The 16,034-nt window shown below is 42.0% G+C and overlaps 1 protein-coding gene across 4 annotated transcripts in view; it reads right to left on the bottom strand.

The window, feature by feature from the left end:
* The window catches only part of rnf123 (ring finger protein 123), a 406,183-nt gene that overhangs the window by 287,717 nt on the left and 102,432 nt on the right, over positions 1–16,034 (bottom strand). For all 4 annotated transcript variants that reach the window (XM_078209329.1, XM_078209331.1, XM_078209330.1 and 1 more), the window contains exons 22-24: positions 7,814–7,914; positions 5,805–6,000; positions 1,307–1,452 (exon numbers count right to left, since the gene is read on the bottom strand). In XM_078209329.1, the coding sequence (XP_078065455.1) occupies positions 1,307–1,452; positions 5,805–6,000; positions 7,814–7,914 (443 nt within the window). The remainder of the gene's footprint in view (positions 1–1,306; positions 1,453–5,804; positions 6,001–7,813; positions 7,915–16,034) is intronic.

Here is a 16,034-nt window from a genome sequence, read left to right as displayed (position 1 = left end):
TGTATACAAGCTCAATATCATCCCTGCATACCCTAAAACGTACACCCCACCTTGCTTGCCATATTCCTTGTTTTTACATTAAATGCTTTTCCAAAATCCAAATAGAACTTCCCTTATCCCCCATGCCCATTATCTTTTCCCTTGCCAACTCAATCTAATTAGTCTATATTTTTCAAAGTGCTTCACTGTCCTCTCTTTCAGGATGCCCTCTAATATTTTATCCTATTATAGATGCCAGGTTCTCTGGCATAGAGTTCCTCATACCAACACGAGGCCGATTTCATAGGGAGTTTCCTCAAATACTGCATTCTATCTCCTGCTCGCCTGCTACTTATTTGTAATTGTTACATTTTTAATATCCTTTGACTCATTCTGCAAAATATCATCATTTGCATTTGGAACGGAGCCTACAGTTTACTCTGAAAGTTTAATCAAAGTCACTTGGGATACCTACCATTCCTTGAGGTTGTGAACCCTCATCATTCTATTGTTTTTTGGATCTTTATATTTAACAATTAAACAATCTGTGTTAAAGAAAGATTTGCATTAAAAAGCACCTTTATAATCTCAGGATGTCCCAAAGTGTGCAAGATGTGACTCACCTGAGTCACAAGGTTGTGGGTTCTGGTCCCATGCTAGGGATTGACCACAAAAATCTACACTAACACTCCAGTGGAGTACAGAGGGAATGCTGCACTGTTGGAGATGCCATCTTTCAAATGATGCATTAAACTAAAGTCCCAATTGTTTGCTCATTGGATGTAAAAGATCCCATGGTATTGCTTCAAAGAAGAGCAGTTGAATTATCACTGACATCTTCGCCAATATTTATCTATCATTCAACATCACAAAAAAAAACCATCAGCTCATTATCAAGTTGCTGCTTGTGGGAGTTTGCAGTACAAACTTTGCTGCTGTGTTTCCTATATTGTGACAAAACTTCAAAAGTACTTCAAATACTGTAAGGCTTTTCAATATCTCTGACGGGTGTGAGAAGCAATACATAAACGCAATGTGTTTTTACAGATCATTACACTCAAGTGGTAGCACACTTGCCTCTGAATCAGAAGGGTGTGGGTTCGAATCCCACTTCAGAGACTTGAGGATTCAGGCTGACATCCCAGTGCAGTGCTGAGGCAGAGCTACAGTGTTGGAGATCTTTCTGATGAGACATTGAACCAAGGCCATATCTGCCCTCTCAGGTTGTTGTAAAAAATCTCATGGCACCATTTTAAAAGAGATGGGGGAATACTCCACAGGGTTCAGTGCAATCAAACCAGCTCCTGAAACAAATATAGCATGTTACCTTGCCAAGCTGCTGGTGCACACTCAGGTTGTACATCATGATAGCTCCATCTAAAATTTCCAGTAAAGATTTCTCTGTGATTGGGTGATCTGGTTCATCAGGGGGACGCCCTAACAACAGGCCGTCATTTCCGTGGCTTCCTTCAACTGTAAGGAGAAGCAAAGTATCATTATGTACCAGCACCAAATCGGTCTGCAAATAATCACACAAGTCTGATAGCTTTACAGAGTCACTCTCTTTGTGAGTCTGCCACAAGCTTAATCCTGCAGACTGATCAAACCAAACTATCTCTGAGACCAGGCACTGGGGTATAAGAAGTGGAACTTCAAATTTGACATCTCGCTGTTCATCAGTGCATTCGATAGTAGCAGGAAGACTGGAGCAGAGACAGTGGTTCAGGTTCAGCATAGGTCATCAAGCTAGCACAAGTGTGATCCCATCTAGAACAGGACTGTATCCTTTTCACTACAGTGCTCCGCCAGTAATCACGCAGGTGTATGAGGTGTGTCCCTCCATTGTTTGACTGTGCAAAGAACACAATTTCACACCGGTACCATTATGCTTTTGAACAAAGTGTCTGCAATGTGCTTGCTGAAAAGATTCACTCACCTACCCTTAAACCCAGCGACAATAAACAACTTCCTTGCACCAACTGTCAATTTTATAATCTTAAAATCTTAATGAGGCTTCCTAATAGCAATTAAACTAAAATGTCGCAGAAAAACACATACTTGAGTGGATTAAGAGCATCAGATAATCATGAACTGAACCACACTGGCTCAGTAATGGTGCATCAATTCAACCAAAGTATTAGAGTGGCACCTCACAACAGGACTAACATTTGAGTGCACCTTTCAGGAGCATTAGAAGTATCCTCTGTGTATTAGGCTATTTTAGTTACCGTATTCATTGACATTTAAGTGCAATTTTGCTGACAGTGCATTAGGTGGGTCACAAACATTTTTTACTGTTGCACATTTCTTTTTTCGACCGTGAGAATATCAGTCATACAGCATTTGTGGACAGTTCAGAGACTTTACTGTGTTGTTTTCTTTGCTGACTGTATCCATGTTGTATTCAAACTCCCAACAGACTAATCTATAATCACTTTTAGCAAATCCTGTTGTGGGAGGTAACACCTTTCATGGTTTCACCTGTGTTTATGCATTGTTTGAGGCTTATGAAGCAGGCCCTGTGCACATTCCCTGAAGAAACGTATACCAGGCAGGTGCAAAGCACGAGTTTCCATCGGATGCTCCGGTTTCCTCCCACAATCCAAAAGTGTGCGGGTTAGGTGAATTGGTCATGCTAAATTGCCCCTTAGTGTCCAATGATGTGTAGATTAGATGGATTAGCCATAGTAAATATGTAGGGTTACAGGGATAGGGCAGGGGAGAAGGCCTGGTTAAGATACTCTGTCAGAGAGTTGGTGCAGGCCCGATGGGCCGAATCGCCTCTTCTGCATTGCAGGTATTCTATGATTCTATGAAAGCACCATTTGCAATTCCTCAGATATTGAAGCAGTCTGTGCCCGCATTCAGCAATAACTGGACAGCAATTAGGCTTGGGCTTATAGGTGGCAAGTAACATTCACACCATACAAAAGTCCAACACTGACCATTGTTTGGGTCCAGATCAGAACCCCAAGGTATATTATAAAGCCAGTCTAGGCCCCAATAATTTTCTATTTTGGCATAAATGAGAGAATAAGATGTTTCGTTCCAGGCGCGATTCTATTGACAAACCAAGGAGCCTTTATCAAAACAAGCTATTTATCGGCACAGTTTAACTTTTATAAATAAATTAGCTTAACCTTGAACAGTGGAAAAATACTTAATATGAAAGGAAACAATGCTAAGTTCTAACTTATCAATATACCAATTCCGATCAAGGAATATTTCTCTTATAGACTTAAAACACACTTTGAACATAGTTAGCAAAACTCAGGCATACTTGCTTTAACCTTTGTTAATAGTCTTGGAACTTTGAGAAAACTTCTGGAGAGAGAGAGAGAGAGAGAGAGAGCGAGCGAGCGCGCGCCTCTTCTTTCGACCAACTCCAGGCAGCAACTGCTCTTTACTTTAAAATGAAAATGAAACTGTTTTATCCTCTAAGCTTAGCTCCTCCCATTTCTAGTATCACATGACTCTGTCCCGTGTACCTAACTCACCTTTTTACTTTCATTAAAAAATACACCTCATTAGACCTTCTACTAAATAAACAGTCAATGGCTGAAATGTGTAATTATCCTGCTTTCTCAGAATCTGCTGCATTCCTGCCAGACAAACCGACTGTTTGTAACAAAACAGTCTCTGAAAACAGTTACCCCTTAAATATAAAATATATTAATAGCGTAGTATCATCACACCATTTCCAACGACAATCTAACCATCTACCCTTGACATTCAATGGCATTACCTTAACAGAGTTCCCCACTATAACATCAAGGGGGTAACCATTGACCAGAAACTAAACTGGACCAGCCATACAAATACTATGACTACAAGAGCAGGTCAGAAGCTGGGAATTCTGCAGCAAGTAACTCACCGCCTGGCTTCCCAATGCCTCATAATAGAATCCCTACAGAGCAGAAGGTAGCCATTCGGTCCACCGGGTTTGCACTGGCTCTCCAAAAGAGCTACTTACCCAGATCCACCCTCTGCCCTATCCCCATAACCCCACACATTTACCTGGCTAATCCATGTAACTTACACATCATTGGACACTAAGGGGCAACTTAGCATGGCGAATCCACCTAACCTGCACATCTTCAGGCTGTGGGAGGAAACTGGAGCACCCAGAGAAAATTATGCTTTGCACCTGCCTGGCATGCACTTCTTCAGGGAGTGTGCATAGGGCCTGCTTCATAAACCTCGAACGGTGCACAAGTACAGGTGGAACCGTGAAAGGTGTTACCTCCTGTAACAGGATTCAGGATTTGAAAACAGTGATTAATGACTAGTCTGTTGGGCATTAGACCACACCTGGAATACTACAGACAGTTTTGGTCCCTTTATCTAAGGCAAGATAGACTGGCATTGGAGGCAGTCCAGAGATGGTTCACTAGGTTAATCCCAGGAATGGAGAGATTTTCTTATGAGGAGAGGTTGAGTAGGTTGGCCTGTACTCATTGGAGTATAGAAAAATAAGATGTGACCTTTCTCAGACATATAGGATTCTCAGGGGGCTTGACAGGGTAGATGCTGAGCTGTTGTTTTCCCTTATGAGAGAGTCTGAGACCAGAGGGTATAATTTCAGAGTAAGGAGTCACCTATTTAAGACAGAGATGAAGAGGAATTTTTTCTCTCAGAAGGTAGGGAAGCTGTGGAATTCTTTACTGCAGAGGACTGTGGAGGCTGGAACGTTAAGTATGTTCAAGGCTGAGATAGACAGATTTTTAGTCAGTAAGAGAATCAAGAGTTATGGAGATACGGTGGGAACGTGGAGTTGAGGGTTATAGCAGATCAGTCATGGTCTCATTGAATGGCGGAGCAGACTCGATGGGTCAAATGGCCAATTTCTGCTCCTATGTCTTATGGGTTTACAAGTGTATGGGAACACCACCATCTGGAAGTTCCCCTCCAAGTCACTCGCCATTCTGACTTGGAAATATATTTCTGTTCCTTCACTGACTCTGGGTCAAAATCCAGGAACTCCCTCCCTAACAGCACTGTGGGTGTACCTACACCACATGGACTGCAAGAGTTCAAGGCGGCAGCTCACCACCACCTTGTCAACGACAATTAGGGATGAGCAACAAATGCTGGCCTAGCCAGCGACGCTCACACCCTGTAAAAGAATCTAAAAAACCAACAACAGCGGCCAAGATGGAACTGGAGGTTTGACCTACCAGAAGTTCAAGCAGCTCTCCCAGATTAGAGCTTGAGAGTGGGGCATATCTGCAGACCAGGAACTACTTCCATACACTGGTTGCGTAACTTCTTGCTCTGTACTAAGCTATCAAAATGTCTGCTGTAACCATTTACAACTCTGCTGGAGGCATCTTTCGTTTCTTTACTTGCCACAATACAATCCCCACTTATCTTGTACCATCATCCGTCTTCTGTTAATCATTCCTGTCCTCCATAAAATCATTGATATGCCCCTATTGTTTTTTCCTGCATCATCCCTGTTCAACAACGTCCCATTCAACAAATAATTATTTTACCTGTCTCTATAATTGCTTAAAAATTGCTAACATCTTCCAGTTCTAATGAAAAGGCATCAACACAAAATGTTAAATTTTATTCTGCTCCATAGATGCTGCCTGACCTGCTAAGTGTTTCCAGCATTTTCATTGTCATGACCAGAAGTCTTCACCGCCTCACACGCAACATTTACTCGCCAAATCCACATTGAAATCATTGCTTGTTGCAAAGCTGATCTCAGAACATCATGTCTGATGTCAGATTTGCTGCAATCTTTCAAGATTATGTAGTATCATTTATTATTTTTATTGTAAACATACATCAAACTGAGCATCTGAGTGGGTACTTACTGTCCTCCTCTGTCCTCTGCTCCACAGTCAGAGTACGAACCTTCACTTTTTCCACTGTGGCCAGGGATCGACGGGGATTCATCAAACTCACAGCTGCTGTGCTTAGGAACCTATTAGCTCGTCCCAATGTTGGTGAACTTAACCAACTTGGCCTGGCAAGAGCACCCCCACCTGTAGCAGCAGCACCACCTGGTCTCTGTTGGATTTAGGACAAATTCAGAAGAAAGCAGAAACCAACTGTAAGAGTGTGTCACACAAGTGATCAGAATTACTGACATGCATGGATCTCCCTTGCCCACTTTCATGTTTTGCCAACTCATTCTGCAATTTTTAAACTTTTGATTTCACCGCCCCTGTTAATTTGTACCATCTGCAAATTTGAGAAATTCGCTTCGTTTTAGAATCCAAGTCATTGATGGAAATGGGAAATAGTAGTGGCCTCACACTGAAACTGGTTGCTTCACTCGATTCTATTTGTAGCCTTCAGGTTTATTATTTACTCCCTACATCCTCACAGAGCTATCGCTTCCATAGATAATCTGCAAGTTTATACTTGATAGTAAATGTCATTATTTTACATGAAATGTAACAAGACTAATGTTAATAGTTGCCTCTGTTTAACTGCACCATGTTTGTCCGTTTCCAATCAGCTGGCACCCCCCCACCCCACCCCCACCTTGTGTCCAGTAATTCCCTCATTATGATCATCAATACCGCATATGACTTCTCTCTGCACTTCCCAAACACCAAGGTGAATACTGACTGTACCTGAAGACTGACTGTACTTGCTTGGAGCCCTTCAGGCCCATCTCAGATTTTTATTTTGTGTATAAAATCCATTAATTTTGCCATGGTTAACCCTGTTGAGGGACAGCATGTTGTTCATTGCCTTCCCTTGAAATGTGTGAAGAAAAAACTCGCTCAGAAAATTTACTACGTGCTCAACCTTAAGCCTTTAGACTATATGCAGCTTTCATTTCTTCTCCAACTGCTCGGTATTATAGGATGGTTACATCTTGCCTCAACAACAATATACATTTCTAGGTATCCCTCAGCCCACCTGATCACCCTTTAAACATGCTGCTGAATGTGGCCTGTTCACCCAAGTGAACCCCTTTCCCTTTCTTCCTGCAGAACCTAATATTGCTATTAATTTATGAATGCATTCAAGTTCACATTCATTTAGCCTGAGTTTTTTGATTTCTGCTATGCATCTGTCCTACAAGCTTAGCACTGTTCATCTAAAGGTGTTCCATTTGATGTGTTGTTGAATACCCAATGTAATTGCTTTAGGTGCTCTCTCATTCTTTGGCTCCTGACTCTCTGATTTGCTGAATTTGTCCAGTCTGTGACTGCATCCTTGTGGGATGCCATAACCTCCGCTTCCTGTTTGTTTTAGGATCCATTGGATAATTACCAGCTGAAGTTGAGCACGTTCTTGGTATGCAGGATAACGAACATTGTGTTTGCAGATTTCTGTTTGCACAATTGGCTAACACATTGCTAGAGTCAAAGAGAGTTCCTGGGGTAGTAGATAAGCATAATGCAGCATTCAGGTTTTCCTGTTAGAAGAGTGTTTTTGAGTGACTCATTGATTTCAAACAATGTTAGGCTCATAAAAAAGCATCAACATCTTTATGGACCTCTTGGACTGACTGTCCTATTTTTGTGCTGCAGATACTATTAAACACAGCACCCCTGATACAAAGGCAGTGTAGATTCTACAAGTAAAGGCTAATGGTAAGTAACTTGCGCAATATGAAGTTTCAGATGCTATGCAAAATGTAAATTAAACAATGCTTGCAATATCTAATAGCACTAAGAGAACAATGTACAAACTTCTAATGAATAGTTGCCCTGTTGATCTAAGGATCTGAAGTCAGAATCTCAAACACAAACTCCCTCCACAATTTTTATGGTAAGGCAGCTGTAGTTTCGGCACCTCTTTGGGATCTAGCAAATAAAACAAGCTACGCAAAGTCAGAAAAGGCCACACTGTGGTTTTATACCTGCTGAGTTACATTCTCATCATCCTCATCCAAATCGTCCATTGAAATAGCGGAGATCTCTGCAGGGTCAATGATGATGTTGGCTTTTGATGCAAGATCATCTATGAAAGATACAGATGAGTAGAGAACTTTCTTTATTCCCTCACATGTACACATCCTAATGTATGAAATGTAAGATATTTATGTAATTTAAGCCTGCAGCAGCATTGTCACGACAGATCTGAAAATGTGACCTCAAGAGGAGTCACATTTTTAAAGCTTCAAACATCTACACGACAGAAGCAGCTTAATTGGTCCAACTGAGCACAGTGGCACAGGGCACAGTGCCAACTGGGCAATGGTGGCACAGTGGTTCACACTGCTGCCTCACAGCTCCAGGGACCTGGGTTCGATTCCCGGCTTGGGTCACTGTCTGTGTGGAGTTTGCACATTCTCCCCGTGACTGCGTGTGTTTCGTCCGGGTACTCCAGTTTCCTCCCACAGTCCAAAGATGTGTGGGTTAGGCGGATTGGCCATGCTAAATTGTCCCTTAGTATTAGGGGGACAAGCTAGGGTAAATGCATGGGGTTACGGGGACTGGGTGGGATTGTGATTGGTGCAGACACGATGGGCTGAATGGCCTCCTTCTGCACTGTAGCATTCTATTCTATTCTATACCTCATTGTCTATAGTAAACAACTATAAAATAACAATGAGAAATGAATGCCCAGTGTAAAGCTAATTAAATGGCAGTGTTTTATTCCCAGAGCCCTTCTCAAACCAGAAAGGACCCCCAAACCATTTAAATAATACCTATGCATGTTCTTCATTTGCCATTTCCTTCCCTTAGGTGAGTCACACAGCGAGAAATAATACAAAACTGTACAATAAAAGGGGAAAAATCACTATCTCCAAAAGACTGGTTATTTGGAAACACCAGTAAGAGGTTACCCCTATGTAATCAGCCTGCTCGGTTTGAGAAAGCCTGTAGTTTGAGTTGACAATTTTGCCTAGGCTTTTTGCACAAGTAAATTTCTCTTGCTCAGTTTCTTTAAGCCAACAGTCACTTATGCACTTAGACATCTGTGTTTTATTGACGCAGCCCAGGCCAACTATATTTGCTGCAAGTCACTTGCTGGAGAATGAGTGACTGCAATTCGCAGCCCAGTCACCTCAGGAGATGGAAAAAAGATTTTGCACCACTAAACTCTTGCATACAGGCTAAGCAAGTTAATTTATTAAACAGATACAACACAAAAACATAATAGGATATTAAACAAGGTTGTTTCTATAAATAGAATCTGATTACAATGGGGTAATACAACAAGTCAAGTCTTATCTGTTCACAGCAGGTTTTTGGAGGGACAGATTCTGAAAGTAAATTATGGGACAGGAACAAAATATTGGAAGTCTGAATTTATAAACGAAAGGAGCTGATTCTTCATGAAGATTATTCATAGAAACATTATTGACACGGTGAAATACAAACGGGAAACCAGGAGAGGGTTCCCAGGTTATAAATGTGTCTTTTTAAAATATTATTCTCAGGGTGTGGCTGATGCTGGCAAAGCCCCATTTATTGCACATCCCTAGTTCCCTGCAGGTGGTCATAAGCTGTCTTCTTGATCAACTTACAATGCTGCTAATGAGGGAATTCCAAGACATTGACCAGTAGTAACTAGATACGTTCCTCTCAGGATACTTGCAACTAGGGTGGGAACATGGAGCTGATGGTGTTCGCATACAATTGCTGCCTTTGCCTCTTCTTGCAAATTGAGGGCTGGGATGCTCTGTTGAAGTAACCTTGCTGAGGATTACAGTGATCCTGCAGATTGTGCATACTGCAGCTAGTCACCTTCCTCTTATATCAAAGCACAACTTTGAGATGAATGAACTTTGACTGTATCAGCCACAGAAGCGGAGCTGGCACTCCCATCCTGACAATAGTGTGACTCCTAAATTCCACATTACCAGATTCCCTAATATTTCAGCACATGAAACTCTAAACTGTTTGTATTTAGCAAGTGTTTAACCATCTTTCCATCTGTCAAAACATACACGTTAACCATCTCTAAACCTAACTCCCCAGACAGCAAAAACATTCTTCATCAGCCATCTGCTGGTAATATGTCCCTTTCATTTTATAATTGGTTGAAAGAGAATAGTAGCTTCACTGCAGTGTTAATGTAAGACTTACTTGTGACTAATAAATAAATAAACTTTAATAAGCTCAATTTTGATCTATATATTTTTAAAAATAAAACAGAAAATCTGTTACACTTAGGGGGATTTCTAAATGTTTGCAAAAGCTCTGGGTCTGAAACATAAACGTGAAGAAAGTCTTGTGCACGCGAGAAGGATGTTACGTGACAGTTGTACTTTTTATCCTGCTCCGTAAGTGCAACACCCAGGCAAGAACAGTTACAAACAAAAGTGAGACACATGTGGTGGAAAACATTTCTTTCATTTTTGCAGTGAATACCATTCAACAGAGTTTATGAACCAATAGCATTGTTGCATATAGAATGGGTATTTCTGAAGGTGACTAGTGCTTGCATGAGCAGGTTTTGAGAAGTGCTAAGGAGATCAAAGGAATAGGATGAGGCCGTTTAGTCCCTGGAGCACAGTTCACCATTCAAAAAGAGTATTGCCAATCTGTAACCCAACTCCATATAATCTGCATTTACCCCTTAATACCTCTGATACATTTCTGTTAACCAGTCTCAGCTTTAAAATTAAGTAGAGGCTCAGAATCAACTGCCATTTGTGAAAGGAAGTTCCAAATTGCCACCACCTTTTGTGTAAACTGTTTTCCTGAAAATTAGCTTTCCAACTTTCCTGGTCTAGGCTGTCTAACCAGCCCTTAATAACTTGACAGCTTCAATCATATCAGCCCTGGATCTCCTAAATTCCAAGGAATACAACCCTCTGCAATCCCTCATTCTGGTAAATCTGTGCTACATTCCTGCCAAAGCCAATAATTCCAAAGTTTCCACACGGTTTCATTTATTTCTGAAAGAGATCAATATTTGCTTGCAGGAGACAGTGGTACTTTAGTGTTGATATTTGACACGGCAGCTGGAAAAAGCTTTTCAGCCAGATGTGAATTTCACTGAAATACACTGGTCAATGGAAACTTAGCAGCATGTAAAGCTCCCAGACAATAAAGTTTTTAAAGTTTATTTATTAATTAGAGTCACAAGTAGGCTTACATTAACACTACAATGACATTGCTGTGAAAATCCCCTGGTTGCCATACTCCAACGCCTGTTCACGTACACGGAGGGAGAATTTATCATGGCTAATGCACCTAACCAGCACATCTTTGGACTTTGGGGGGGGGGGGGGAGAACTGGAGCACCCAGAGGAAACCCACGCAGACACGGGGAGAACATGCAGACTCCAATAGACAGTGACCCAAGCTGGGAATAAAACCTGGGTCCTGGCACTGTAAGACATTAGTGCTAACCACTGTACCACCGTGCAACAACAAAGAAAGTTATAGTAAAATTTACAAATATTATCACAAGGTCAGTGGAACAAATTAGTTATCTTCTGTGATCAAGTAAATAACAGGCACCAAAGGAAGGGACACAGAGGAGGGAAGAGTAAACACATGATTAGCAAATACTGCAAATCTAAATGTGGAACGTAGTGCAAAAAACATACTTGCATACATAAATAAGCAAACAATGTCAGAGTTGTGTTGATAAACCAGTTAACAGTTAAAAAGTAATGTAAAATCCATTAGCTGAGGAAATTTGCTGTTACGTTTAGGTTGTTATTTAATTTATTCATTTACTGGATGAAAGCTTCGCTGGTTAGGCCAATATTTATTGCTTATCCCTAATTGCCCTTGAGAATGTGGTGGTGAGCTACCTTCTTGAACTGCTGCAGTTTGCATGGTGTAGGTACACCCAAATGCTGTTAGGGAGAGTTCCAGGACTTTGACCCAGTGACAGTGAAGGAATGGCAATATATTTCCAACTCAGGATGGTGAGTGGTAATATGGCAGAAGAATTAGCAGGTGGTGGTGTTCCAATGTATCTGCCCTGGTCCTCCTAGATGATAGTGGTTGTGGGATTGCAAGGTGCTGTCTAAGGAGCCTTGGTGAGTTCCTGCAATGCATCTTGTAGATGGTACAAACTGCTACGACTGTGCAATCAGTGGTGGGGACAGTGAATGTGGAAGGGGTGCCAATCAAGCGGGTTGCTTTGTCCTGGATGGTGTCAAGCTTCTCAAGTGTTGTTGGAACTGTTCGCATCCATGCAAAGGGAGAGCATTTCATCACAATCCTGACTTGTGCCTTGTAGATTGTGGATAGGCTTTGTGGAGTCAGGAGGCCAGTTACACATGCGAATGTGAGAGCACACGAATTAGGAGCAGGCCATTCTTCCCCTCAAGCCTGCTCCATCATTCAATAAGATCATGGCTGATCTGATTGCAACTTCAACCCCACATTCCTGCTTACCCCTGATAACCTTTCACCCTGTTGTTAATCAATAATCTATCTAGTTCTTCCTTAAATAAGTTAAAAGATACTGCTTCCACTGCCCTTTGAGGAAGGGTTCCAGAGATTCTCAACCCTCAGAAAAAATTCTCCTAATCTCCACCTTAAATGAGTGACTCATTTTTAAACAATGGCTCCTAGCTCTAGATTCTCCGACAAAAGGAAACATCCTCTCCACATCCACCTGTCAATATCCCTCATGACCTTAAAGGTTCCGATCAAGTTGCTTCTGACTCTTCTAAACTCCAGTGGATACAAACCTAACTTTTCCAACCTTTCCTCATAAGACAACCCACCCATTCTTGGCATTCGTCTAGTAAACCTTCTCTAAACGGTTTCTTACATATTTACACATTTTATTAAATAAAGAGACCAATACTGTACACAATACTCCAGATGTGCTCTCACCATCGCCCTGTACAACTGGTGTATAACCTCCATACTTTTGTATTCAATTCTCTTCACAATAAATGATAACATTCTATTGGCTTTCCCAAATACTTGCTGCACTCGCATGCCAGCCTTTTGAGATTCGCGCAGAATTCCTAGCCTCTGACCTCCTCTTATAGCCACAGTATTTATATGGCGAGTCCAGTTCAGTTTCTGATCAACGGTAACTCCCCAGGATGTTGCAGGACTGTTGTTGTCTTTGGCAGCTTAAATCATGGCATCAGCATTAGGGTGAAACTGGGATCTGAGAGGCACCTTCAGAGTTAAAAATTAGTGACTCGCTAAAGTACACATCTGCTGTTACCAAATATCCGATTGACTAAGTGCATACAGATCAAAAACAGCTTGATTCAATCAGTATGTACTGATGAGGAACAAAATCAGAAAAATAGGGAAGTTGGTTATTATTTTCAAAGCTGCCAAACGGAAGCTGGAAAATAGCAGTACCAACCTAACCATTTCCACAGAATCTCAACAATGCAGATGGAGGCCATTCAGCCCATTGATTCTGCACTGACTCTCGGAAAAAGCTCCCCCCCCCAGCCCCCAATCCCCGCGCATTTACCACGGCTAATCCATCTAACCTGCACATCTTGGGACAGTAATGGACAACTTAGCATGACCAATCCACCTAATTTACACATCTTTGGAGTGTGGGAGGAAATCGAAGCACCTGGAAGAAACCCACGCACACATAGGGAGAATTTGCAAACTCCATACAGTCACCCAAGGCCGGAATCGAACACGGGTACCTGGCGCAGTGAGGCAGCAGTGCTAACCACTGTGCGACCCATAATTTGTTCAAATTGCTTTGTGTTCTTGGGTTGAATCACCTTCATGATTTTCTTTTAGCTTATTATTAAATTACAGGCACCACTACCATCTTGGAGGACCAGAGCAGATACATTGGAACACCCGTATCCAGCAAACTTGGTACCGGGTATGGGATTTTCTGGATTTGGGTCCTGGGGTGGGGAGGCGGTGGAATAATTTAATGCCATCTCCACCGAGCAGGACCCCGCCAAGACAGGAAAAGGAATGAGGAATGGACCAGGCCAGCTTCGCTATTGATCTCGGTCCCAAAGAACAGAGGTCAGCATGCTGTGACCAGATCAGCAATGTCTGATGGGGATTGTAGTTTCCAGATGTTTATGTCCTTCTGGATTTTGGGATGCTAAAAATTGGGTCCTGTACCTGTACCCAGTGAAGCTAATATTAAGGCATGAAACTCAAAATAAAACACAGTTCTACTGTAATATAATAATAAATAGTGTGGCTACAAGACTAGGTCAGAGGCTAGGAATCCTGCAGCAAGTAACTCACCTCCTGACTCCCCAAAGCCTATCTACCATCTATAAGGCACAAGTCAGGAGAGTAATGGAATACTCTCCACTTGCCTGGGTGAGTGCAGATCCAACAACACTCAAGAAGCTTGACACCATCCAGAACAAAGCAGCCCGCTTGATTGCTACCCCTTCCACAAATATTCAATCCCTCCACCACCAACAAACTGTGTGTACCATCAACTAGATACGCTGCACAATTCACCAAAGTTTCTCAGGCATCACCTTCCAAACCCACGGCCACTATCACCTAGAAGGACAAGAGCAGCAGATACCTGGGAGCACCGTGACTTGAAGATTCCCTTCCAAGTCATTCACCATCCTGACGTAGAAATAAATTGTTGTTACTTCACTGTTGCTGGGTCAAGATCCTGGAATTCCTCCCCTGACAGCACTGTGCCTACCCCTCAGGGACTGCAGTGGTTAGGGAAGGCAGCTCACCACCACCTTCTGAAGGGCAAATAGGGGTGGACAATAAATGCTGACCTAGCCAGTAACATCGCATCCTGTCAATGAATTTTTTTAAAATCCAGTTTTGATGAAAGTTTATTGACCTGAAGCATTCATTCTGTTTTTCCCTCTCAACAGATGCTTCCTGAACTGATGAGTATTTGTAGCATTTCTGTTTTTATTTCTGAAATGAAAAGATGACCTTCAGAATTGGAGAGTTAAATTTAATTTTGGATAACCAAACACTCAGCCTAAACGACTGCCAGTATGAAAGTAAACTCGTTGCTGTAAGCAAAGTATGAGCTAATAACATGTTAAAATGTCAGTATGTTGGTACTTCAATCATCTATAGAAACATATAGAAACTAGAAGCAGGCGAAAGCCATTCATTTTGATTGTGGCTGATCATCGAATTCAATATTCTGATCCCTCCTTCCTCCCATATCCCTTGATCCCTTTAACCTCAAGAGCTATATCTAAATTCTTCTTGAAATCAGACATGTTTTGGCCTCAATTACATTCTGTGGTAGTGAATTCCACACATTCACCATCCTCTGCGTGAAGAAATTTCTCCTCACTTCAGTTCTAAAAGGTTTACCCCTTATCTTCAAACTATGACTCTTAGTTGTGACTCCCCCACCATTGGGAACATTCTTTCTGAATCTATCCTGTTAGAATTTTATAAGTTTCTATGAGATCCCCTCTCACTCTTCTAAACTCCAGTGAATATAATCCTAACCGGCTTGGTCTCTCCTCATATGACAGACCTCCCAGGAACCAGCCTGGCAAACACCGTATTCACCAAAGAGAGGGACTTGATGGATGAGAAGCCCAGGATAGGGTGTGTCGATATTCTGGGTCACGTCGATATCAAAAAGGTGGTGGTATTGGGCATTTAAAAAGCATTTAAGTAGATAAGTCCCCACAGCCTGATGGGATCTACTCCAGAATACTGAGGGAGGCAAGGGCAGAAATTGCTGGGGCCTTGACAGAAATCTTTGTATCCTTATTGGCTACAGAGGACTGGAGAATAGCCAATGTTGTTCCAATGTTTAAGAAGGGCAGCAGGGATAATCCAGGGAATTATAGGCCGGTGAGCCTTAGGTCAGTGGTAGGGAAATAATTGGAAAAGATTCTTAGGGACAGGATTTTCTCATATTTGGAAACAAATTGACTTATTAGTGATAGACAGCACGGTTTTGTGAAGGGGAGGTTCTGCCTCACTAACTTGATCGAGTTTTTCGAGGAAGTGATGACGATGATAGGTGAGGGAAAGGCAGTGGACGTTGTATACATGAACTTCAGTAAAGCATTTGACAAGGTACCTCTTGGTAAACTGGTACGAAAGGTGAAGTCACACAGGATCAGAGGACAGCTGGCAAGATGGATACAGAACTGGCTTGGCTGTAAAAGACAGAGGGTAGCAATACAGAGGCGCTTTTCTGAAATGGAAGGCTGTGACTAGCAGTGTTCCACAAGGATCAGTTCT

The sequence above is a fragment of the Mustelus asterias genome, chromosome 3 (genome assembly GCF_964213995.1).
Source record: "Mustelus asterias chromosome 3, sMusAst1.hap1.1, whole genome shotgun sequence".
In the NCBI taxonomy this organism is placed as follows: domain Eukaryota; kingdom Metazoa; phylum Chordata; class Chondrichthyes; order Carcharhiniformes; family Triakidae; genus Mustelus; species Mustelus asterias.
The sequence above is the reverse complement of the archived record's forward strand: the minus strand, read 5'-3'. Positions and strand labels throughout refer to the sequence as shown.